Source organism: Vicugna pacos, chromosome 21 (genome assembly GCF_048564905.1).
Source record: "Vicugna pacos chromosome 21, VicPac4, whole genome shotgun sequence".
Classification (NCBI taxonomy): Eukaryota; Metazoa; Chordata; class Mammalia; order Artiodactyla; family Camelidae; genus Vicugna; species Vicugna pacos.
The window spans coordinates 26,522,869-26,547,480 of record NC_133007.1 but is presented as its reverse complement, the minus strand read 5'-3'; the positions used below and the strand labels follow the sequence as shown (position 1 = coordinate 26,547,480).

Sequence of the window (24,612 nt, the reverse complement as noted above, 5' to 3'; positions counted from 1 at the left end):
GCCCCTCAAGCCAAGAAGGACGGGGAGAGCAGCGCCAAGGGCGCCCCAAAGTTCTGCTTCCTGCAGCGCCGCCGCCACCCTCACCCTACAGTCCTCCACCCGGAACCCTGTAAGCATACATCTGCTTCCCCCTGGCTACGGAGGGAGAGAGGGGAGGAGGGTCCAGTCCCCAAGCACCCATCCAGAGAGGATCCAGGTCCATCACGGAGGCTCTGGAATTTCAGCCCAGTTCTAACTATTCTTGTCTTTGTGACTTAACCTCTCTAAAATCTGTTTTCTCATCTTTAATACAGGACTTAAAAATAGTACCTGCCTCAAAGGGCTGTGAGAATTAACTAAGAGAATGCAAGAAATGTTCAGCACTGCACCTGGCACAGGGCAAGCCAACTCATGTTCATCACTGTCATTACCAACCAATGACAAAAACCCCCAGAATAAAAATAGTGGGAGCCAAGATCAAGCCCCTCAGAACCGGGTGGGATATGAGTCACCTTGCCTGCCCCAGAGATCCATCTCTACCTTTCATATATTCATTCATCAACCACTTATTTATTGAGCACCTACCCTGGACAAGACCTGATGCAGAATATTCAAAGATGAATACCATTCCTGGTCCTCAAGGGGCTCATAATTTTTGGAATCACCCTCAGGTCAGAATAGAGCTTTCCCACCCCTGGTCTCAAGAGAAGAAATTGGTGTGTGGGTGCGGGGAGCAGTGAGTAAGAAACGTGTATTTCAAGGAGGAAACTTTATTTGGGGGAGAGTAGGGTTCCGCAGAGACCTGCCATGCCCGCCTTCATCCCGGCCAGCCCGCTTTACTTCTTCCGGATCTCCAGGACCTTCTCCTTCCTGAGCTCCTTGGCCAGCTCCCCAATCAGTCTCCAGTATTCATTGAACTTGAGCTCTGAGTCCTGATTCACATCCAAGCTCTTCATCTTCTCATCTAAGGAGCCCACATCCTAAGGAGACAACACAGGCAAGAGTCGGGTTAGAAATGAGGGCTCTTGAGACACGGAGAGAGGGGAGAATTGCCAATCACCATTACCTTCAGGACCTGCCCCGCACCTTCAGGACGAAGCTCCAGCCCCAAGACAGTGCTGCCAAGGTGCCCAACTCCAAGGGGAAGCAGAAGACGGAGGTAGGGAACCTGGTTACAGTGTTGGCTGTGGTCTAAAAACTCCCACCATGGAGGATTATGAACCACAAACATGATGTCACTGAGTGCAGAGCAGGGAAGCGATGCACACAATGGGTCCTCACCTGCAGGTACAGCGGGCTGCAGCATACCACTGCGCCCAAGGAGCCCTTGCAGGCATGGAGCAACCCACTCTCACCACCCTCAGAGCCTCCTCCTTCACAGAAAGCTGGAGAAGTTCACAGCACTTGGCTGCCCATTTGCATAACCCTACTGTCTTCTCACTTTTCCAGTTGGGTCACTAGCCTGGTAGATTGGGGGAATGGCAAGGACACGCGGTATCTGGTTTTCTAAGGGGCCCTTGACAAAGTGTCTCTTGGCAGACCTCAGAAATCAAAGGATATTCTAGAGGGGAGGGTATAGCTCAGCAGGTAGAGTGCTATACTTAGCATGCACAAGGTCCTGGGTTCAATCCCCAGTACTTCCATTAAATAAATAAACCTAATTACCTCCCTGTCAGAAAACAAGACAAAACAAAAACCAAAGGATATTCTAAGCTGGACCATCATGATCAAAGGATGTATTGCCAAATAAGCAACCACAACCAAAAAGTTGACTGCTGAACAGTGGATCGATGTCCAACCAGACAAGGGTGCCTCAGGCAGAGTGTGGCGCTCGACATTTGAATAAACATCTGGATGAAGCAGAGAAGACTTGCCAAATCTAAAGGTGGCACGAAACTACTTCATAGAAATGCTGAATAAGGCTTTTTTTTAAAGCCACAATCATGCTTAATTATAAAATACCATAAGCATTGACAGTGGAAGGCAAAAGTGACCCGTTAACACTATGCTGGGAGGGAGGGGATAACATAAGTTAGTCAAAAGGAAGAAATAAAAGGCATAAGTGTTAGTAAAGAAAAATCAAGTTCACCTCTTACTATATTAGCAATTATAAACTGCATACCTAGAAAAAAACAAAGGAGTGATAACGGCTAACATGTCAACAAGGGTAAACACTTAATAGTGCTGACCATTCCAAGAGTTATGCTGAACACATGACAGGCTTTACATCATTTAATCTTCATAATCTGCTAGAATGAAAGGCTCCATGAGCACATGGACCTTGTCCATCTTGTTTACCACCATAATCCCAATGCCCGGGAGAGTGTCTGGCATGTGGCAGAGGCTTGGTCACCACTATGGCACAAAGCCTAGGACAGCAACAGGACAGGACACAGTAGGTGCTCAATAAATATTGATTGAATGAACGCAAGACCAATCCAATAAGAAAGGTATTATTATGAGTCCATTTCACAGATGAGAAATTAAGGTTCAGAAAGATTAAATGCCTAACTAGGGATGACAAGCTAGACCTTGCATCTGAACCTAGATTGTTGCTCAGAGCTTATACTCTTACCCACTATTCTGTATTTCTTCCCCCAAAACTATTAGACGATATGGTGACAATATTAATACACAAAAACTACTACCACTTCAAACATACTATATGAAAGATCCTATTTAAGTAATAAAAAAAACTAAGAACTCAGGAATAAATGTAGAAATCAATCAAGCTTTTGTGAAGAAATGTGAACTGAAGGATATGAAAGAAAGCATGAATGTAGAATAGCCGACTTATTTTTAGAGAGAAAGACTTACTAGTGTGAAAAAATCAATTTTCCCTAAAATAACATTTGATATGATCCCAACTAAAATATCTGCTGGATTATGATTTTTTAATATGATTAATATGTTTTTTATGATTTAATTTTTAATATGATTTTAATGTGATTTTTTGATATGATTAAATTTATGATTAATATGTTTTTTAATATGATTAAATGTTTCTAAAATTCTTCTTGAATAATAAACATGTGGAATTCACAAACCTGAAAAACAAGAATAATGAGGGAGAACCAACCATACAGGTTATCAAAGTATATTATAAAGCTACAGTAATTAAATGAGGCTGCTTTTAAATAAATAATAAACAGATAAATGAAACAGAACAAAGAGACCCAAAATACACAGAAGAATTAAATAAATAATGTGTCACATCAGTGAGAAAATTTTAATAATAAAATAAAGTCTGGGAGTTTTTTAATGTGTTAAATTGGGGGAGACCTTTCTAAGCATGGCATAAAACACAGAAGCCATTCAGAAAAGGTTTGACAGATCTGAGTACATAAAAATTCCTTATATTCTGTATGGCCAAAACTACCAAAAACAAAGTCAAAGGACAAAGGGCAAATTGGGGGGAAATATTCGCAACACACATAACAGACAAAGGCTAATTTCTTTATTCTATAAAGAGCCATAATAAATTAATATGAAAAGAAAAAACTCAAACAGTTCAACAGAAAAAGCAATATGCATGATTATCAAAAATATTTTTTAATGTTCTATTTCACTCAGTATTAAAGAAGTGTAAATCAGAACAAGATTTCCACATAGTAGACTGGCAAAAACTCATGCAAGGACGGGGGAAACAGGCAGTCGCATGCACTCTTGGTGGCCATGAAAATTAGCACAATCTTGTTGGGAGGCAAATTGATAATATCTGTAAAAATTAAGAACAACCTACCTTTTGACCTAATATTTGTACTGCCAGGCATTTGCCCTATAAATATTTTCCTCCAAGTATGTAAAGATATATAAATAACAATGTTTGCAAAAGCAGAAAAGTGGACAGAAGAGAAATATTCCTCAATAGAGGATTAGCTACATAAATTTGTGGTGAGTTACATATTAGAATACAGTGCATCATTTTTTTTATAATGGGAAAATAGCCTATATGCATTGTTACATTTTTAAAAAGCTATTTGTAGAACAGTAGGTAAGATGCATTTATTCATTCACTCACTCAACAATTTTATTTTTTTCAACTTTTCTTCTATCTCCCTGATACCCTCCATACTTTATTGAGCACCTACTAGGAGTCAGACACTACTCTAAGTGCTGCAGGTAAAACAGTGAGCAGGTTCCTTTCCTTCATGGAAAAAGACTTGTCTCCTACATGGAAAGAAAAGCAATTATATGTTACTTCTTAGTGACATATAATTATGTAAAGGAGGCTAAGCTGTGATGGAAGTGTTCTGAAAGAAAATATCCCAGGGCAAAGGAACAGAGCACAAGGAGGTGACTTCTGTACTCAGGGGTGAAGGAAGCTCATGCTGAGGATTTGCCATATAAGCAGAAATCTGAGTCAAATGAGGAATAAGCCTAGGAGATAGCTGAGGAATGAGCATTCTGAACCAGGGGAGGAAAAGTGGAGACAGTAAGTATAAGTAACTCTCACTGCTTTTGAGGAGTTTTGCTACAAAGGGGAGCAGAGATATAAGGCATAGCCGGAGGGAGTTACAAAGTCAAGGGAAGTTTTCTTTTAAGCTGGGAGATATTTGGCTTGAAAAAGCGTGTTTGTAAACTGATCAGAACAACCGAGTAGAGAGGGTAAATGTGACAAAAGAAAGAAGGGTAAAAATGGAAACAGTAGCATCTTTAAGTGGATGAGTAGGGATGGGAGTTAAGGCACCAGTGGAGGGGCTGGCCTTAGGAGCAGAGACGGATCATTCACAGTAACAGAAAAGAAGGCAGGGAATGTGCTGATGGGTTGGCTGATTGGGGGGAGGGAGCACATAGAAGTTTCCTGATTGTTCTTATTTAATTCATGAGAAATTTTCTCATTAAGAAAGCGAATGTGGAAAGAGGCACTGGAGTTCAAGGAGAAAGGGAAAACTGTGAAATAACCATCCGAAAGATGGTCAATGAACCCACTAGGGAAACGTAGTTGAACAGCCAGGCATTGCTAAGGGTCCCGTTGGGCTTTGGGCTTATAGATTTAACATGAGACAAGTCAACATGGTAGTGTGCTCGTCTCCGGCCAGATTCAGCTGTCGGGTGCAGACGCAGAATGGTGAGTTTCACCAGCAAGTTAATGGAGGTGAAATGTTGCATTTAACCTGAGTTGGGATTTTGCCCAACCCAGAGAGAGGACAGAGAGAAAGAGAATCAAGGGAGTTAAGGGTATGATTATAATGATGAACCTTAGAACCCAGCTGAGTAAGAAGGGAAATGAGGTCATGAGGGAAGGTGATGGAAGGCGAAAAAGTGATAGGGTCAAGAGACTGAAGGTCCCAGTGGTGTCAGGAAATGGTGGGGAGGAGGAACGAAACAGAGGAATAGAACTGGGATAACAGGAGATGGTAGACAGAGAAAGAGGGGCCTGGAATTGAGATTCTGGAGGTGGTGCATTGGTAATAAGATCTGAAGAATGAACGGGGGTCGGGGGGGATGCAGCAGGAAGATAGAATCTTTGAAAGTGAGGAGTTCAAGAAGTTGAGAGGCCTGGATGCTGGATGAGTTGTCCATGTGGATACTGAAGGTAACGGCGGCAGCAGTGATGAGAAGGAAATCAGTCAGCCAGAGCTGAAGGGCGGGAAGGAATGCAGTAAGAACGGTGGAGGGGGGGTACATAGGAGCTTCAAGGAGCTGGGCATCTTAGGAACAGGAAGAAACTAAGATCTGGAAGCAGCAAGAAGAGCAAAGAGGTCACTACCTGCATCTCCAAGCCCAGAGGGAGTTGGATTTGGGAGAAGAAAACACTCACTATTTAACAAGACTATAGGGAATGTTGCATTTTTAGGGGAGAGCCTGAAGTTTCCTGTGAAAGGAGGAAGGGGAAAGTCTTAAGGGTGTAGGAGATACTGAAGATGATAGACTATGAATTTCAGAACTGTTTGTGTTTTTTTTTAAAAATCCATATTCACACACTTTTATGTGCCTGTGAATTTTCAGAAAGGATGTAAGAGAAACTGTTAACAGCCTGGGGTGATGTGCCAACCCAGAGCAGATGAAACGTGAATCCCTACTCCAGCCTGTGAGTAGGAGAGAAGGAAGGATCCTGTCAGTTGCATTATTGAGGGCACTCCCAGAAGGGATGAGGAGTAATCACAGGCCACTTACGGGTCCCTCCTACACTGAGATCCTATGACTCCAAGGATCAGACTCATAGAATTATTTTTGATAAATCCTCTCCCATAGCTAAGCCCCAGTTACTATATACATGAAGTGAGGAATCAGGACTGTGTTTTCTCTTGGCTTCCTTCTAGCTCTGATGGTCTATGAATCTTCTGGAAACCAGCTCTGGGTCCAGCCCTGTGTTGGGTAAATGAGACCAGAGAGGCACAGAGCAGACACAACAAGAATCCAACCAGCATCACGTGATGGAAGAGCAAAGCCCAGGAACACACGTGCACTCACAGGCACGCTGGCACGGAGTTACGCGCACACACACCAGGTAAGAACATCCAGAACCATTTACACACATGCAGTCCCCACACCCTCCCCCACGACACCTTGTGCTGAGCCTTATCATGCTGAGCAATGTCACCTCACATACACAGCGTCCCACAGCCACTGGCTCCCAAGATCTCAGGCCCAGAGATTCCACTCACCTTGAGCAGGTGAGGCAACTGCTGAGTGACCAGCTCCTTGAACTCATCGATGCTGAGGCTGCCCTTCCGGCCCTCCCGCCCTGCAAAGGTGAAGAAGGTGGTGACCACTGTCTCGATGGCCGCCTCCAGCTCGGTCAGTGGCTCAGCTGCCATTATGACCCTGGGGCTAGAGCTGGTGTCCTCACGGGGCTAACCTGCAGGAGGGGAAGGAGAGAAAGGGAGAGTCAGGAGAGACCAGAGCGCCCCTGCCCTGGTGTGTCCACCTAGGGCCTCTACCTGGAGCAGACCTCATGGGGAAGCACGGAAGGAACAGGGATGCAGGGATGGAGCTTGGGGCAGTGAACCAGGTACCTCAGTGTAGGTGAGGGAAGGAACGTTCACTTCCGGAAACCCCTTCCTCTTTAAGTCTCACAGTCTGGGGATCCTTTCGAAGTCTCGGGGACCCCTGCATGATGGCCCCTCAGTCTGGAGAGCCCCCTGTCTGGGAGGAGGCTTTCAGTCTGGGATCCTTCCTTGAAGTCCTCTCAGTCTGCTGGACCTTCTGTGGGGTCCAGACCCAAGGGCCCTTTCTCGAGTTTTGCCGGCCTCAAAGGGTCATGAGGTCGTTTGTCTCCAAAGCTTGTTTGTGCAAGGACCTGGGTCTCCACCCGCCTGCGCTGCGCCCGCCCACACACACACTGGCTGCTCTTCCCAGCAGAGAAGCCCAGGGTCTGGCAAATGCCCAGCTGTGGTCAGGGCTGGCTCCGTCTGGCCAGACCCGGCCTCTTGGCCCCACCCCCCCTTCCCTCGGCGACAGCCGGGCGGAGTGCAGAGCCCAGGACCCCACGGCCCTTCCCGCGCCTGTCTCCCCGCGACGGGGGTCCTAGATGGGGCTCCCCTGGCTGCCCGCGCCCAGGAAGGGCTCGATGCCGGCACTCGCAGCCCTTGGGCGGGGTGGGGGACAAGGCTGGGGGAAGGGGACTTGCCCACTCGTCCTCCCTTCAACCACGTACCCCCTCCTCTCGGCAAAGACTGTTGCTGGACCTCCCAAAGCCATTTCCTGAGTCCCCATCTGAGCCGGCTCCTAGGGGAGGGACCTGGGAGCCCAGGGCGGAGAAGAGGCTCCCGAGGCTTTCTCCAGGGTTAGGGGATGCGACTCACCGGGGCAGGGAGATGGGGAGCAGCGAGCAGAAGCCCTAGGGCTGAGGTTTATATGCGTTCCGGGAGGGAGGAAAGAGCCCCTCCCAAGCCCGGAGGTGTCAAGTTTCCGTCGTGGATTCTGAAGAGGAGACCGCCCATTCACGCCTCCACACACACCCCCGCCCCCGCCCCCACCTCCAGCAATCGGGCCAGAAACCCTGCCCGCCCCCGCCAGCCGCCCCAGCCCATGCAGCCTCCACTTGGTGAGGGGAGGACCTGCCTGGGGCTGCCTGGTCAGATTCCAGTCAGCAGGTATCCTGGGGTCCCATCCTTTCCAATACAGGGAGCCTGCAGTCCCACCACACCCTCCTCCTCTAATCAGGTGTGTATGTCGGGGGAGGTGGAGAGGCCACTGCAGGTTAAAAGAACAAACTGAGGGAGCTCCACACTGAGAAGTCCCCTCTAAGAAACACCACAGAGGGCCCCTCAGAATGAGAACCCGCCAAGGACCCTGCAGCCCGAGACCCCCACAGAGGATCTGGACTGAGACCCCACAAACACAGAGGGGGATCCAAGCTGACTTCACAGAGGAGACCCTGGATTGAAATCTCTCAATGGGGTCTCAGGCTGAAACCCCTCAGGGAGCCCAAGACTAAATTATTCACAGAGAAGCCCCCTCACTGAGCCCCCTCAGTGAGGTGCATGCCTTCTGCCCTGCCTAGCAGCACACCAGCACTGGGGGGTGGGGGGTGCAGGGAAGTCCTCTCCATGTTCCTTCCTCCCAAGATCTTTCCCACCTCCCTTCCTTCTGCGCTGTGCCTGCTGGGGCCCAGCAGTTGAGGGGGCAGACAACCAAGGCTGGAGAAGAGGACACAGGGCAGCCTGTCCCAGCCCAGGAGACAGAGGGCGCCTCTGTCCACTCCTGGCCCCTTGCCCCACTGGGTGTCTGTCTGTGAAGGGGTGGAGCCGGTTGGGGGAGGGTTGGCGGGGGAAGGACGACTGAAGGCAGGTCTCCCCACACAGCTCCGGTAGCCACATTTGCAGCCTTGCCTGTCTTTCCGGGAACCTGCTCCCACCTTGCGCCCAGGCCGCCAGTGAGTATCCTGTCCCATCTGTGCTAAGTCCCTGCCCTGGCCAGCTTGCAGGGAAGGGGACTTCAGCAGGGCTCCAAGAGTCTGTGGAGGATGGCGTTGTGGTGCCTTGTGGGTCTGGGAGGAGTTTGGGCTTTGGGGGAGACAGTGTTTGGAAGGTGGTGAGGGAGGCAAGGGAAGATCAAAGGGAGATCTGGGAGCTCAGTGAATGAGGAAGCCAGGGGGGAACACAACTGCTGAGCCTCCAGGACACCGGGCCCTCCTACCACAGAGCCCTCAAGGGCCCTCCCAAGACTCCCTCAGTCACCCAGGTGCTGGGGAGGGGATCCAGCTCTCGCCTTGTTTCCAGTGGTGTAAGAATAAGAGAGCAGATGGAACAGCTACTTCTGCCCACCCTACCCCACCCCCCGCCTCAGCCTTGGTCTCTCTGCCACCCCACCCAGCCTTGCCAAATGCTTGGGTCCTAGGGAAGTCGGGGGGCGGGGGGTAGTGGGTGGTGTTGGTGGCAGAGTATGGACCATGTGATACCAGGAAGGGGGGCACTAGGTACTGTTCCCACTGTCAACTCTCGCTTCACGTGACCTCCCTTTCTCCTCCTCCTCTTTCTTGGCCCATATCCCCAGACTCCTCTTTCCCCCATTCTTTCCCTTTGTTTTCCTGTCTGCCCACTCCCTGCCAAGGTCCTCTCAGAATGGCCCCTACGCAAAATCCCAGGCTGCTTGAGGTGTCCAGGCAACCTCTAGGTGCCCTCCCTGGATGGGGCCGATAACTGAGCCACTAGCACCCCTCCTCACACACCCTCTTATCCTCTCCATCAGCCCCGGCTTGGGTTCCATCTCCCCCATGTCTCTGTGACAACCGCTTCTCATGTCTGGAGTTCAGGTGACACTCACAAGGGCACCATTGAAGAACTGGGATGTCATCCGATCAGGGCCCATTGTCCAGCCCCTCAGGCCTGGAGAAGGATGGGGACACCTGATCTGAGACACCTGAGTCGCCCCCTGAGGCTGTGGAGGGGCTGACAGTCCCAAGGCCAAGGGAAAGAGGCCCCCTGGCTTAGCAATCCCCTCTTCTCAACAGACCTCTCCATTTTTCCCCTCCCCTCTCGAAGCCCCTTGAACTTGGAGGACCTCATGCATTCAGCCTTTATCTCCCCCACACATACCAGCCCCATTCTCCCTGATGCCACTGTCCCCACATCGACCAGGCTGGGCCTCGGGGTGGGAGTGGCCAGCAGCAGCGACAAGATCTCACATGTGTCCTCTCCCTGTCCCTGGGAGCCCTGACTCCAGGGAAGAGGCTCAGACATTACTCTTCCCCTTCCCACCACCACCCAGTGGAAGGACTGATTCTGCAGAGAAGAGGAACCAAACTAGAAGTAATGGAGGGAAGCCAAAGTGACAGGTTCAGGAGGGAATAGAATTGAAGGATCAGGGGAGGCCCCCAGTCTGCTGACAGGAAACTCAAAGGCAGTGAGATGCTCCTTCCCCATGAACCTTGGGCCGCCCACTCAGACTACCACCCCCTCCCCAGGCTGACCGAAGGCACCAGACTGACTCCTTGCTCAAGGTGGGCAGCAGAGTCAAGGCTGTAGAGGGGAGCCCAGCCCACCACCCCCAAGAGCAGAGCTTGCTTGTGCTGGGCAGGCAAGTCCAGGGTAAAAATAGAGCCAGAGGAAGCCCGGCTGGGTCCTGTGACCACCCCCACCTGCCTGCCCCACCCTCCTCAGCGTCTGCCCGGGCAGCCCGGAGCCACTGCAGGGTCAACTGCAGGCCTCTAGCGCCAGCCCAGCTCCAGCTGCTCTACCGCGGTGCTCTCAGCCCTGACTCCCTCTTGCTGGAATGTGGATTGAGGGACACAGAGTTCAAGTCTAGATTTAGATATGTTTGCGTAAAATCTCAGAAAAGATAAATTGTGGTGGGGCTCTGATCTCATAGCTCTTTGAGCTGTGGGACCCGAACCCGAACCCCAGATACCCCGAGCATGGTCCCCAGCTCACTTCCATGGTGGGATGTGGGTAGGTAAGCTGCGCAATGGGCTCTGAGCTGGAGACGGCGATGGAGACTCTCATCAACGTGTTCCACGCCCACTCGGGCAAGGAAGGGGACAAGTACAAGCTGAGCAAGAAGGAGCTGAAAGAGCTGCTGCAGACGGAGCTCTCCGGCTTCCTGGACGTGAGCACAGGGTCGGGGTATGGGGTGGAGTGGGCGAGGGGTGGGGGAACAGAGCGGGTACCTCCCTGCCATCTCCTGACCCCATCCTGGCTCAGCTCAGTCATCTCCTTCCTCTCCCAGGCTCCCCTACTCCTCCTGGTTCAAATCAAAATGCCCTAATTTACTGATCACCTGTTAAGTGCTAGGCCCCGTGTAGATGCATCAGTAGCAAGGCTCACAGTCTAGAAGGGACAAACTGACACTTGAAAGTAAACCTTGAACATCAGGAAGCACGCAGAGCCTTAACAGAGGTGCCGGAAAGGCTTATGGGAGAATATTAACCTGACTGAAGTGGGACAGCTTCTCCAAAGAGGTGGCACCTGAGCCATAGATTTCCACTGGAAGATTATTAGGGTAACTGTAGCTATCTTAGGAGAAGGTACATTATGGAAACAAGAGCATGGGGGGGAAGATGGAGCATGCTTAGTAGTTGTGACTGGACTGAAGGATGCAGAAAAGGAGAAGCCAGAAGAAATTGCACCAGCTTTGAGGTTTTATTAGACCCAGGTTCAAATTCTGATGCTGCCACTTTCTAGCTGTGTGACTTTGGGCACATTATTTCACCACCAACTATGAATTTGTCTTTTCTCTATAATAGCAATAATGAAACCAGTTTCATACTATGTTAGAATTAAATTAGACATTACTTGTAAAGCTCCTAGTGTAGTGTTTGCCACATGGTAGGCACTCAACATATGGTAACTGATGTTCTTATTCCTCTGCCTTGTTAAGCTTATTCCGTAGGCAACAGGAAGCCACAAGTGTTTCAGTTTTGAGGAGGGCAGCAAGAGTCCCATAATTAGATGAAGTTCTCCCTCCTCCCCATCTCTGCCTCCTTCTCCCCAATGAACTACTCACCACGTCCCTGACTCAGTGCTATTCATCTCCCTATACACCGACCTCTCCATCTCCTCCCTGCACAGACCCAGAAGGATGCGGATGCTGTGGACAAGGTGATGAAGGAGCTAGATGAGAATGGAGATGGGGAGGTGGACTTCCAGGAGTACGTAGTGCTGGTGGCTGCCCTCACTGTGGCCTGTAACAGCTTCTTCTGGGAGAACAGCTGAGCCGATTGCCCCCGTGGGCGGCGCCCTTCCCCTCCACTCTGCCGTACCTGCCCTGCTTCCCCCTTACCCCACTTTTACTTCCCCACATTCCCACCCTTGCCCACCCTCAAAGGGCGCAAGAGTAGTGGGCCAGGCCTGCAACTCCTCTTTCATTAAAGGCTCCTCTCTACCAGCTGCCAGCTGCTGTCTGTCTCCTTTAGGGTATGGAAGTGGGTGGGGAAGTGAAGGCTGCTGACTCTCAATTTCCCCTTTTTTGGGGAAGGGTCTTTTGAGGGGGAGGGATTTTATTTGGAGAGAGATCAGGGGACCATTACATATTCCTACTTAAGGAATGCTCAGGGTCCAGGAAGGTAGGGTAGGGGTTCAAGGTTTCAGCTGGAAGTGGAGGAGACATCAGCTTCTCAGCTATAAAGCCAGAAGAATTTCCCTTCAACCTTCAAAGAATATTTACTTAAGACCTAACATGTGTTAAACATTGTATAGGAACTGGAGATAACAGCAGTGAGCAAAACACATACAACCCTCAACGTCGCATAGGTAAAGTCCAGTAAGGATGCCAAACCATTAAACACACACATAAATGCTAGAAAGGAAAATTAAACGATCCGATGCCCCTGGGGGCGGGGGAGGGGGAGCGATTGAAGACGTGTTCATTCACTCATTCTTCATACATTCAAGCCTTTTATTGTGTGCCCAGGCGTAAGGAAAATCCCTTGTAGGTCTGCATCAGAATCCACATGGATGGCATCTGGCGAGAGGAAATGGAAGGGAAGAGGGAGCAGGAACACAAAGTTCCCGGCAAATAAGGATTTAGCAATGGTTAGATCAAATTGGGGAGGAAGTGAAGAGACAAATATGCAAGAGCGGTGGTGAGTGGCATAGGATCCAGCAGAGGTGTGCTCCCGGCCCTGGTCCCCACGGCCATCCACAACTCTCTGAGCCAGGCAAATGAGGAGTGCAGAGCCAGCGGAAATTACCCGGGCCACGTGGTCCGGAAGAGAAAGCGAGGCACGTCTGCGTAAAAAAAGTTTAATCTGTTTGCCTTAGCTTGAGGGGCTGAGGGACGCGAGAGGAAATACGAACATCCTTTACGTGGGCACCAAATCTGCCCCGAGCGGCCCAAATCACTACCGCACAGTTCCCTTAAAACCCAAGAGCGATGCTACCAGCCACCTGGGCGGAGCGCTGGGTGTAACCCAGACGGGGCCTTTGCTAAAGCCCGCCTACTCTCTAAGGCTCCTCCCCGATCCCCGCGCAGGCGTGGCACAAATTTTCCCGCCCCCTAGTTGTGCGCGGATCTGACGTCTGACGTAATTGCGTCGACGCCATTTTAGCCGGTCCCACTCCGCACTGGGCGTGGCGGCCATTTTGTTTTGGACACCGAGCGGGAGTTGGCGGCAGCGGCTGTGGTGAAAGGCAGGAAAGGGCAGGCCGGGCGAGCAGGCGGACCAGCGGACCGGACAGCCAGCCAACAGCAACGAACTAAGCTAGCACTCTACCGCTTAACACATCTAACCAACCGCCCACCAAGTTAACCCGAGCCTCTCCACCGTCAACTCAGGTTCGGCCGGCCCCCGGCCCGCCTTCCGCAGCCGTGGTGGCAGCCCCGGGAGGAGCACTGGCGTCCGTTTCCTTCGGTACGTTTCTGTAGTGAGAAGGAGGGCAAGAGTCTTGGGGAGCTGAAGGGCCCAGCGGACGCGGAGCGGGAGCTGTGGGGATGTGGAAGCAGATAGGGTGCTGGAGAGCGGACGCCCCGGGGAGGGGGCGGAGCCCCAGAGAGGGAGGCGGGGGAGGGGGAGTTTCCCGAGCTGGAAACTCACCGCGGGGTTGATGGGAAAGGTTGGGATTTAATAGGGGTGAAAAGGAACCTTGTTTGACGGGTTGAACAAAGTTGGCGGTGCTGACGGAGCTTTGAGATGGTAGGGAAATCAGAGGAGGACTTCACGACTTTAGGGAACGTTGGAGAGTAATGGCAGCGTTAGGGTTAAATTTTGTAGCATGCTCTCTGGGAGGTAACTCCCAGGTGAGTGCCCATTTAGAAAACCGTTACTCCTCCTCCTCCTTATCCCCCCTCCCGCCAGGTCCCGAGTCCCTTGCCAAGGCTCCTGCTTGATTTTGGAGTCGAAAGCCAATTTTGAAACTGATACACCTGTATCATCTCTGTAGATCAGTGGTTCTCAATTTTGGCTGCACATAAGAAGCGCCGAGGTAGACTTTTTTCCCCCCATTTATTGGCTGATCCCCAGCCCTCACCATCAGGGATTGTGCTTTAAATGGTTTGGGCCCAGCCTTCTGTGTTTTGTTTAAAAGCTCCTTGCTGCCAAGGTTGAGAAGGACCGCTCTAGACGAAAAACCAAACTCTTAACACTTGTTTTAGCTAAGTCTAGGACTGCCATTTTGGAGGCTTGGGCAGATATTTTCTGTCATGTGGCCTGGAAGTTTATTCACTTCAGGTGACTGGCTTATAAATTTAAGCAGCTGGAATGAGTTTTAAAGTGATCATCAGAAGTCATTGATACGTGCCTTTCCATTGATTTCTGGTTTGGGCCTTTAGGCCTTGTTGAAATGAGGTGGTCATCATTCTGATTTGCTTATTCTCCCCATTGTCCTTTGTAGATTCTCGGGATTTGAAGATGGCTGCACAGTCAGCGCCGAAAGTTGTGCTAAAAAGCACCACCAAGATGTCTCTAAATGAGCGGTGAGGCAGCCAACAGCAACTTCAGCTCGTTCATAAGAAAACATTACTTAAGTTGGCCCTGGGGTCCAATGCTCAAAAACCGGTTTTAAACTAAATACCAACAGAAGGCTACAGACCTCTGTTCTTAATTGCATCTTATGTGGTACACAAAACAAATTGGGCGGTTGTTTCAAAACCCCTTATCAGTAGATTTTTATGTTAAGCTATCTGAAATATTTATCTGGTGGGATGTATTTTAAAAAGACTCCTCACACCCTCCCTTTTCACTTTTTTTTTACATTGATACAGGGGTGGTGCAGCTCAGTAGCATGATACCTTGGCTGCAGTACGCTTGCTGCCCAGTCCAAGGCCAGCAGTGTTGTGTCTGGCCTGTAAGAGGCAGGTAGCAAGCTATAAATATGTCCAAAGGCCCTCGAATGTCATTCTTGGGCCTTGTAAGAGGCACTTGCTTTGCTCCATTTCACTTTCTTTCCATTCTGCTTTTAGTTTGTTTTTTGTTTTGGATTCTTAAAGTTAAGTGTTGTTCTCTTTCACTCCATTAAACATACTTTGACAGGAATAAATAGAAGAGTGTCTTCACAAGCTCTTAAATAATTGAACTAACCTTAACTTTTCCCGAAGTAGTCACTTGGAGTCAGAAAAAGTAATCACTTGAGACTTAAGAAAAGTTAAGGTATTTAAAGGCACTTTCTGTCTCCAAGAGCTTTGGTCATTTAGTGCCTTTCACCAGTGATTTTATTAAGTTGATGTTAGACCACTGAAAGATTGACTTAATGTTTGTTTGCCTTTTCTGAAGCATATGTGCTGCTGCTTATCTCTTAAGGTATGATAGACTAATTCTCCATATTCACGTTTTCACTAATTCTCCATATTTACATGTTATTGAGTGAGCAAATATAAAGTAAATGTGATATACTCCTGTAATTTATGTGGGTGTATAATTTCCAAGGGCTTTGAAGGTGCTCAGGTTCTTCCTTATATTTGCCCTTAGAATGCACCTTCAGGTCCCCGAAGGTTTTGGCTTGCTTTGTCTATCTTTGAAATTACATCTTCTGTCTTCTTGTTATCATATCTGCTTATTGCGTGTTTTTCTTACTTTCCACCTTTCTAAAAGCCGTTATCTGAGCACTTGTTATCACTTTTGATTGAATGTGCTGCACTTAGCTGCATTTCTAAGTTTCTGATTCCTGCAAGTTTGTGGAAGCAGAGGAGTCTTTAACCCACATCAGCCTTGATCTAAGTGTACCACTTTACTTAAAGTTCGTGGGATCTGGAGCTCCTGGTCTAGCAAGCCATGAAAATGCCAATAAATGTTTTGTAATAAAGCTTTTATTTAAACATCCATTTTGTTCGACCTTGAAGCTTTACTAATATGCTGAAGAACAAACAGCCGATGCCAGTGAATATTCGGGCTTCGATGCAGCAACAACAGCAGCTAGCCAGTGCCAGAAACAGAAGACTGGCCCAGCAGATGGAGAATAGACCCTCTGTCCAGGCAGCATTAAAACTTAAGCAGGTGAGAGAATGGATCTTAACACTTCAGAAGCAGCTGGTGATCTCTGTCAGGCAGTCCACTGAGGCTGTCAGGACGTGATGGATGATTACAAGGTGGCTCAGGGCAAAAGCTGAACTTCTCTGGAGGAAAGAGAAGTTCAGAGAATTTCCATTTTGGCAGGTACCAATAAGTAACTTTTTGTTGTCTCTCTCTTTTAGGGAGTTTGCCATCAATGTGGCCTGTTTCTGTGTTATCAATGAGTATTAATTTCTTTTGTTTTCTGATCCTTTGCCCTTAAAACAGATTCACTGGCTTTTTCCACAAATAAATTTTGGTGTCTGTTTTGGATGATCTTCAAAAAATCCTTTATTCCCTATTAAATGGTTTACAAATTAGGGAAATGTTTTTTTTCTTTCTTCCCTAGTACAGGGAATCTGAAATTCCTCTTAGTCAAAGTTTTTTGATGTGAAACAAAGAGTAGGGTGAACTTTATCTCCACAGCACCTAAAGTTTTGTCAGAAGAGTAGATTAAGAACACTGAGTAATTAAGAGTTAGTGGGTTCTCTTTCAAATTTCCAATAATAGGTAATCCTATTCAGATCTGAAATAAAACCTGCTCTTTATTATTCATAGACTTTATATGCAAGTCCGGACAGTGGCTGTGGAAGGATATGTCCAAGCTGTGGCTGGGCGTCTGGAGGGCGGTGCCATGCAACTGTAAGGACTTTAACTGATAGCACTGCATGGCTGTGCATAAATTCAGCAGTTAAATATAACACCCTTCCACCCCCATCCTGAACCATTGGGCTCACTGACCAAAAATAAACAAGGCCTTCTGCTTCAGCTACCTTAAGCCTTGGAGTGACTGCATTCATCCCTGACTCAGGAAAGCAGTAAAAGGCACCACTATTTTCTAAGAGTAAATAATAAACATTGCTGAAGATAAGTCTGATAAATCATTCCAAAGGGCCTTTCCATAAGAAACTTTAAACATAGGCTGTGCAGAATGTAGCCTCTAGAGCAGTGCTGTCCAATACAACTTTCTGCAGTGATGGAAATCTTCTGTATCTGTGCTCTCCGATACAGTAGCCACTAGCCACACTGACTATTGAGCGCTCAGCCACATGTGGCTGGTGGTTGTCTCAGCGTACAGCACAGCTCTAGTAGGAATGGAAACTGGATGGTACAGTTGATGTCCATAAGCTTCTTCTCAATGTTAGAGACCAGTATTGGTGGCAAATAAGGATTGGGAAGGGAGAAGAACTAAGTACGGAACCTTCTCTTAAAGCACACGTCTTGGGAGGATATAGTAGGGATGACTAAACATAAGGGACTTACGGAATGAAGTCCTGACCTCATAATTCTGTGCTTTTGTTGAGAGCGTGTCCCTCTGGTGATAAGCAGTTTATGAACGTATACTAGAAAGCTAATAACTCACAGCATATGGTTGCAAAGAAAATCATTGGTAGTCATTTGTAGGTGAATCCTGAGGGCTCCTAATTTATTTTCATTCATATTGACTTACTGTTTTATAGGAGAACAGCTTTGCTAGGGCTTTGGTTGTGTTCAAGGCTACACAGTCACCCTTCCCTTTGAAGGAATTTAATTGAGATACTGATCTTCATAGTTTCTCTTTGAGGGACAGATTATTGAAAAATCTTCTGTTTCTGGTATGTCCTTGTCCTCAAATGTGGCCCTGAGTTTTATGAAGATAGCTCAACTTTCTTAATTCTCATGCAAGATTGGCTGGCTTTATGGAGATGCCTTTGAGTTACATTTTTATTTTTAATTAAAAGTCATTATATTGCCTTAATGGAGTTGTTTGCAAAGGTAGACATGGAATTATGGCTATTTAAGAAATGTAAGGAAAGGAGGTTTGACTTTTTTGTGTTTATTTACATCTTAAGGTAAAAAGTGGACCGTCTGGAGATAGATACTCAGAGGAAAAATGGAACACACTGGCCTCTTTGACTGAGAAATCAAACTTGTTCTTAAGTCACAAGAATTCAAATGAACTTGTAATTTAAATTTTGCCCAGAGTGTGATGAACTCCTATGGTGTTTGAGTAAGCCTTTGAAGACAGTGGTAGTCCTTGGGCAGGTATGAATCAAGTCATATCATTGTCAACTGGTCGTTCAAAAACAGCAGAATCCAGGATGTGAAATATGGAAAGTTCTTACTAAAACTTAAATTCAAAGTGGTAATATATGATGTCTCTAGTGAGGTAATTTGTGGTGATGCCAATTTCATGGGGCCGTACTCTAAGTTTCTTAGACGCTCTGGATCAGAATTCTGCTTTTATACCATGTCCTGAGGCAAAGGCTTGCTTCTGGTTTGGGATCCTTATGACGCCCACTGCAGGCTTACCTCTCTTCACACAGACATCTCACTTGCTTCTATTTTTCTGCACTTTGAGTTGCCAAATCCCATTGGATTGCTTTTTTGATCTCAATTCCTAACACCTTTTCTTCCAGAAGAGCTTAAAGCAGCGCCTGGGTAAGAGTAACATCCAGGCACGGTTAGGCCGACCCATAGGGGCCCTGGCCAGGGGAGCAATCGGTGGACGAGGCCTGCCCATAATCCAGAGAGGCTTGCCCAGAGGAGGACTACGTGGGGGACGTGCCACAAGAACCCTACTTAGGGGCGGGATGTCGCTCCGAGGTCAGTGCTATGTATCTGATGATTGTTGGGCTTCACCCCCTTCCCTTTTCTCTTGGGCTGCTTATGGACCCATTTGTTTAACATCTTTAAGCCTGAATTTGTATTAATATAATTAATAACTTTTGAAATCACATATTTTTAATAGTGCTGCATGTCTTTTATCGATACCATTCCTTTTCTGATAATGTGCAATGGTGAGAGGCTATGACCTGCGTAACAACAGGTAATTCATGTCATCTCCATTCCATTTTAAAACACCCTGCTGCTGCTTGAATCAAAGCACATTCAAGTTCTAGAAATAAGTCAAATCTAAGAAATGTATGGGTCTTTTGGCCTATACCTTAACTAATCATTTCTGTTCCTGGTGCTAGTGAAACATCTGGAAAAAAGAGGACAAGTTGACCCATAGCCCTTAGCTACATGTTACATTTTGGGCACTGTTACTCTGTTCCCTGTATAAGTTCTTGTCCCCTACAAAAATGTATTGAGAGCAGGAACCATATCATTTGTTTTTAAATCTAACTAATGCTAGGCACCTATCTGTGATTATTCAATAGGTATTTATTAAATGTATGTATTTACTAACTGACTTAACTCCCAGCTTCCATAAAAGGATTTGTGGTTGGGCTTGTTGAATTGATTGAATAAAGAGCTGCTTAATCTGTTCACACTCAGTGTGCAGCTTTCCCCACCCAACCTAAATATTAACTGAATTAACTCTCATTTAACCCTCACCGCCTTCCTTTGGTTAGAATCTACTTTGTCTCTCTTGGATTTACCTGCATATACATTGTATGCCTCCTCTCCAAGGTCAAAACCTGCTCCGAGGTGGACGAGCCGTAGCTCCCCGAATGGGCTTAAGAAGAGGTGGTGTTCGAGGTCGTGGAGGTCCTGGGAGAGGGGGCCTAGGGCGTGGAGCTATGGGTCGTGGCGGAATCGGTGGTAGAGGTTAGTCAGCTACCAACTTCAGAGAATAGCTCCCCCTTACTTCTCTCCCTTCAAAACTCAGAGCCACCTTTCTGCACAGCTTCAAGTCATAGGCAGGCTTATTTGTTTGTCTTGTTTGTTTTATGAAACTGGCTTATTTTCTGAATTCATACGCTGGTAGTGCGAAAGTCTGTCATGGGGTTTCTTAGGACAGTCAGGTACATGTTACAGAGCCAGGTTATTTCAGTCTTTTAGGCTGTTGTAAATTTAAATTGCATTGTTCAAATGACAAAATGGTCAGTTTGGGATTTTACCTTTTTCTGTCCCTGCCCCATCACCACACACCCCACCCCATAGCTCAGACCCCTGCTTCTAGTCTAAGAGAGAAGAGGGAGATGTAAAAAACGAAGCAGAGTTAAAGATGATGAGACTGGGAGCTAGTTATTGACTCTGAAACAAAGTAAATTCAAGTAAAGTTTGTGTCTATGCAAAGCCAGAGATGACTTTTTTTGATCAAAGTAGAAAGCAAAATGGTATCTGTCAGTTAATTAACTGACTCTTGTTGATAATCTTACCTCAAGACTTAGTGATAGTTGTCTTGTGAGCTCATGACCCAGATTGAGAAAGAGTTTAATGGTGTTGCTGTTAATGCTGAATCTCATGGGAGTTTTCTGGCTTAGAGCTTAGTGGAAAACTCCCAACAACACCTGTCCAGGGGAAAAAATTCTATTCTTGTAGCTCCTGTGTATATTTGCTTTGGTCCCTTTAAAGAGTAGGGTGGGTCTGCCATAATTTATGACCTTGAAGTTGCCAGAGGATAGTAACTATTAGGAAAGGAAATTTGATAACTGAGGGCTTGTTTTCTTTTCTTGCATTATATGTTGCTTGGCTTATTGAGTGAAGTGCAAACTAGTTTGGGTTTCAGGATGAAATAGCATGTTTCCAAATTATCTTGACTTGGTTTCTGAGAGAGACATCTTGGTTGGGTGGGGGGTCTAAAGTAGCTTTTCAGAAAGCTGGGCATGTCTTGATAAGTGAACTGAAACCACCTCTCAGATAACCATAATTGTTATAAGGTGACTAGAAATGTAGGTAGAAGTGACTGGGACTACTCAAAATGTTTTTCCCCATCTCCCTTCGTTGTTCCAATGCCAGAATAATTCCTCAGTCTCCTGACATGGGGTCACTTGTTAGTATGATCACTTTGAGGAGAAATGAGCTAATTTTTCAGTAGGCTCTCCAATAAAGTTTAATTTGAAAACTGTCTAGCTTCATACTCCTGTTTCTCTGTGCCCTTCTTGTCTTACTAAATGGGGTTATCTATATTTGTATTTTAATTATAAACTTAAAGTGAGTCTCAGATTTTAGTTTTTCTGTTTTAGAAGAGATTAAGAAATTTTAAATTATCAGTTAAATATTTTTCCCTTGCTTTTTTGATAGAATAAAAATGTAGAGATGAGCATGTAGTAAGGGTTTCATTATGTGTGCTTTCCGTGTGTTGCTTTCTACCCAGTGTGTTTCCTGTTTTTCCAGATTTCTCCTCTTTGCCCTGCCCTTCAGTCTTTCTCAGCTAGGCCCCACTGCTCTAAGGGGCATTTACCATAGCACCCATTAAACCTACTTGTAACTGTTTTCTTTTTTTTTTTTCCCCTTGGGCCAGGTCGGGGTATGATAGGTCGGGGAAGAGGGGGCTTTGGAGGCAGAGGCCGAGGCCGTGGACGAGGGAGAGGTGCCCTTGCTCGCCCTGTACTGACCAAGGAGCAGCTGGACAACCAATTGGATGCATACATGTCAAAAACAAAAGGACACCTGGATGCTGAGTTGGATGCCTACATGGCACAGACAGATCCCGAAACTAATGATTGAAGCCTGCCTTCCCTCCTGTGAGAGACTCTTGTTAAAGTCACACATCTGTAAATAACCTTGAGATAACAGATGAGAAGAAACCTGACTGATGCTGGAAGGACCTATCATAATAGGCGGACTGACTTGCCACCAGTTTGTGCATTTAGTGTGTTCCTTTTACTTTTTGATACTGTGTTGTATGAAACCCTTTTTTTCCTCTGACTTGGGTTTGGTTTGATTTTGTTTGGGAATTTTTTCCTTCGCCTCTTTCAATATGAATGTGTTGGCCTTGCGGCTAGGACACCCTCTTCCCACCTCTGCCTTCCCTCACCTGTCATAAGCTTTGACATTCTAACGTTTCCTCTGTTCATCTCTGTGCCCCCATGAAAAAGTCCCAGAAACAGCCCATCAATATTCCTTCTTAAAATCTAGATTTCTGAGATACAGTTCTGTTTTACATCATTTTTAATAGCTTTTTAAAAGTGTTTAGAAAATCTGGAGCTCAAACATGCATTCTGCCACATTGATGTTTTAGTGTTGTAAATTAGGAACATTGACATAGCTACAGATCCACCTAACAGGTTACACATGGTAGCAGCTCTGATTTCATTACAGTTATTACCATGTATATTGACACCACATAATCAGTGTGCTGGGTTGAGTATGTGCACTTTCTACCCTGGAATGAAATTTATAAACTTTCCTCTTGGCTTTGCATCGTGTCCAAAGGGGCATTTTTGGGTTGGGTTATACCTGCAAAAGAGGGAAAAGCCATTTGGTGTGGCAGATGTTTCAGAAGGGAAAAAGGGCTAGGGAAATGGTGGCAGATACCAGGTGGGAAGGGTCAGAGGATACCCATGCTGAACTGCTATTTTTATGTTAATCTCAAACCAGTTTTGGGCTTCTCCATTCATTGGCTTTGACCCTCTTCTTACTTGAAGGTTTAATTAAGTTAAATCATTTGCTGTCAACTGTTCCAGTTTCAGTGGAATGTTTTGTTTCTGGTTCACTGTAACAAGAAATGGGTTTCTCAAATCCAACCAGGATTTTCTCTTGTATTTGTGAGGCTCTTTGAAATGGTATGGCCACTATAACAATAGTTTCATATATCCCTTGTAGAGTTGAGAATCCTTTTCTTCATAGTTGTATTAAAATTCAGGGTGAGGAGGGGAATGTGAAGAAGGTGAAGAATTTGCCCTCTGAATAATCTATGGAAAGATGAGCCACCCAAAATAATGTACCAACCCATTTGGCCCATAGGAAGCTCAAGCATGATGGTCTGAGGCAGTATCCAGGATTCTGGCACTGATTTCCCTTTTGCCTTGTGCTGTTTAAGGGAAAAGAGGATCCAATCTAGTCACCTCCAACCAAACCAGTTACCATAGAGCTACCTGGCTCCCTGAACTATTGGGAGCTTGTGTGTCACTGCAGGCTGGGAAGGAAGTTTTGGTCAGGAAAGCCTGAACTTGAATCCCACCTGTATGATCTGGGCTACTTAACCTCTAGAAAGGTTGTGAAGCAGCTTAGTGGTGGAAGGGAAAAACCTTGTGGGGCTAGAGGACAGTCATGCTGGCATAACCAACCTGACCTAGTTTTGAAATGTACAATTACTTTCTCTTAATACGAGTGGACTGTGAGGCTAAGGTCTTTAATTAACCTTTCATAAAGTGTTCATAATCTTTAATTGGAGTAAAAAAAATACATATTTTTTTATGGGCAAGGCTTGTTGTAAGGCTAGCTTCTTAGACCCCAGACTCTTTTCAGCCCCCAAGGCTCTTTTGTGGGAGAGATGATTAGCAGTGGGCAGACTACCCTTTGCAGACTTCACACTCACTGATTACCTTGCATCAGGCATCTTCCAGGGCCTCCAGGATACCTTTGGGAGAAAGAGGGGAGGGAGCTGCAGGGTGAGTGGGTCCCTTTATTTACCCTCTTCAGTTATACAACCTGGGGTGACCTATCTCTGTGGGACTTTTCCCCAGCCCTGCCTTTCCTAAATACATTGACCTTCCCCCAAAGTAGCTAACAGGTATATACTGCCAAGATATTTTAATCTGGTAGTTTTGTGCCAACCCCCCTCCCCACCCCCAATCTGCTGAGGTCCTCTGTATAAAAGTGAAAGAGGCATGGGGTTTTGGAGCTTACATGAGGGAAGGGGAACCTAGCAGGGCTAGAGAGGCAGAGGGGCCACAGTGGGGACGTCCAGTAGTAGGAGTGGTTCTCACAGTGCCCAATTCCATCTCCACACTGCCCGCACCTCTGCCCATGTCTGTCTGATTTGGAGAATACATTTGGCAAGGTTCTAGGATAAAAAAAAAAAGTGTTGAGGGAGTAAGGAAATGACAGAGGCACAGAATGGCAGCAAGTGTTTGAGGTCTCCCACCACTGCCAGTCCATCCACTGATGGAATGATTGGGGGAGGGGTCCATTTCAGAATAGAGTTCCTGGATGCCTCAGCCCCCTAGACTAAGGAAGAGAAGCTGGGGCCAGAACACCTGGGTCCTTTGAGAAAGGGAGACTCCCCAAGGTGCTGGGTGTGCCTTAGCTGCCTCTTCCAGCCCAGGATACCTCTGCCCAGGGTGCTTCCAGTCCCACCCCATCCTGCTGGCCTAGTGCTCTTAGTACCCACTGGTGTCAGTCCAAAAGGATTTGCCCCATGTACTCTACACCTGTCTTGCACAGACCCAACTTGCAGGGCAGTGATCTGAGACCAGGTTGAAACTGCTATTCCTAGCATCTGTGATCTTTACTATGGAAATGGCAAGCTGACCTAGTGGTCCGGGGACCCTGAAGCATCCTGGCGAGGAAGGGGTTGGGGGGCTGTTGCTTTGTTGGTCCCAGTGAAGGTGGGCAATGAGGTGACCACTAGAGCTTAAGCCCCCTTCCCTTTCTGCCTCCTCTGTGTC

The 24,612-nt window shown here is 47.0% G+C and overlaps 3 protein-coding genes and 1 long non-coding RNA gene across 8 annotated transcripts; 2 read left to right on the top strand and 2 right to left on the bottom strand.

Moving 5' to 3' along the window:
* Positions 1-733: 733 nt before the first annotated feature.
* Positions 734-7,874, bottom strand: S100A13 (S100 calcium binding protein A13). Of its 3 annotated transcripts, none has more exons than XM_006214725.4 (3): positions 7,731-7,874; positions 6,591-6,784; positions 734-959 (listed from the first exon to the last, which is right to left on the bottom strand). In XM_006214725.4, the coding sequence occupies exons 2-3, from the start codon at positions 6,741-6,743 to the stop codon at positions 816-818; spliced, it is 297 nt and encodes a 98-aa protein (XP_006214787.1). In that variant the 5' UTR covers positions 6,744-6,784; positions 7,731-7,874; the 3' UTR covers positions 734-815. The 3 variants fall into 3 exon arrangements, with proteins under 3 accessions (XP_006214787.1, XP_072802003.1, XP_015103781.1); XM_072945902.1 differs by lacking the exon at positions 7,731-7,874 and adding an exon at positions 7,583-7,724; XM_015248295.3 differs by lacking the exon at positions 7,731-7,874 and adding an exon at positions 6,942-7,258.
* A 729-nt stretch (positions 7,875-8,603) lies between these two features.
* On the top strand, positions 8,604-12,254 carry S100A1 (S100 calcium binding protein A1). The gene is made up of 3 exons (XM_015248268.3): positions 8,604-8,803; positions 10,822-10,974; positions 11,937-12,254. Exons 2-3 carry the CDS (start codon positions 10,834-10,836, stop codon positions 12,078-12,080), a joined length of 285 nt encoding a protein of 94 aa, XP_015103754.1. The 5' UTR covers positions 8,604-8,803; positions 10,822-10,833; the 3' UTR covers positions 12,081-12,254.
* Positions 12,255-13,407: 1,153 nt separating this feature from the next.
* On the top strand, positions 13,408-22,421 carry CHTOP (chromatin target of PRMT1). 3 transcript variants are annotated; one of them, XM_015248266.3, is made up of 7 exons: positions 13,426-13,717; positions 14,697-14,778; positions 16,141-16,294; positions 16,907-16,990; positions 18,748-18,934; positions 19,745-19,882; positions 21,522-22,421. In XM_015248266.3, the coding sequence occupies exons 2-7, from the start codon at positions 14,714-14,716 to the stop codon at positions 21,725-21,727; spliced, it is 834 nt and encodes a 277-aa protein (XP_015103752.1). In that variant the 5' UTR covers positions 13,426-13,717; positions 14,697-14,713; the 3' UTR covers positions 21,728-22,421. The 3 variants fall into 3 exon arrangements, with proteins under 3 accessions (XP_006214784.1, XP_015103752.1, XP_006214785.1); XM_006214722.4 differs by lacking the exon at positions 16,907-16,990 and having other exon boundaries at positions 13,408-13,717; XM_006214723.4 differs by lacking the exon at positions 16,907-16,990 and having other exon boundaries at positions 13,428-13,717; positions 18,751-18,934.
* Positions 16,285-24,224, bottom strand: LOC116284953 (uncharacterized). The gene is made up of 3 exons (XR_012062838.1): positions 23,852-24,224; positions 23,548-23,582; positions 16,285-16,413 (listed from the first exon to the last, which is right to left on the bottom strand). It is a non-coding gene; the product is annotated as an uncharacterized lncRNA (long non-coding RNA).
* Positions 24,225-24,612: the final 388 nt, after the last annotated feature.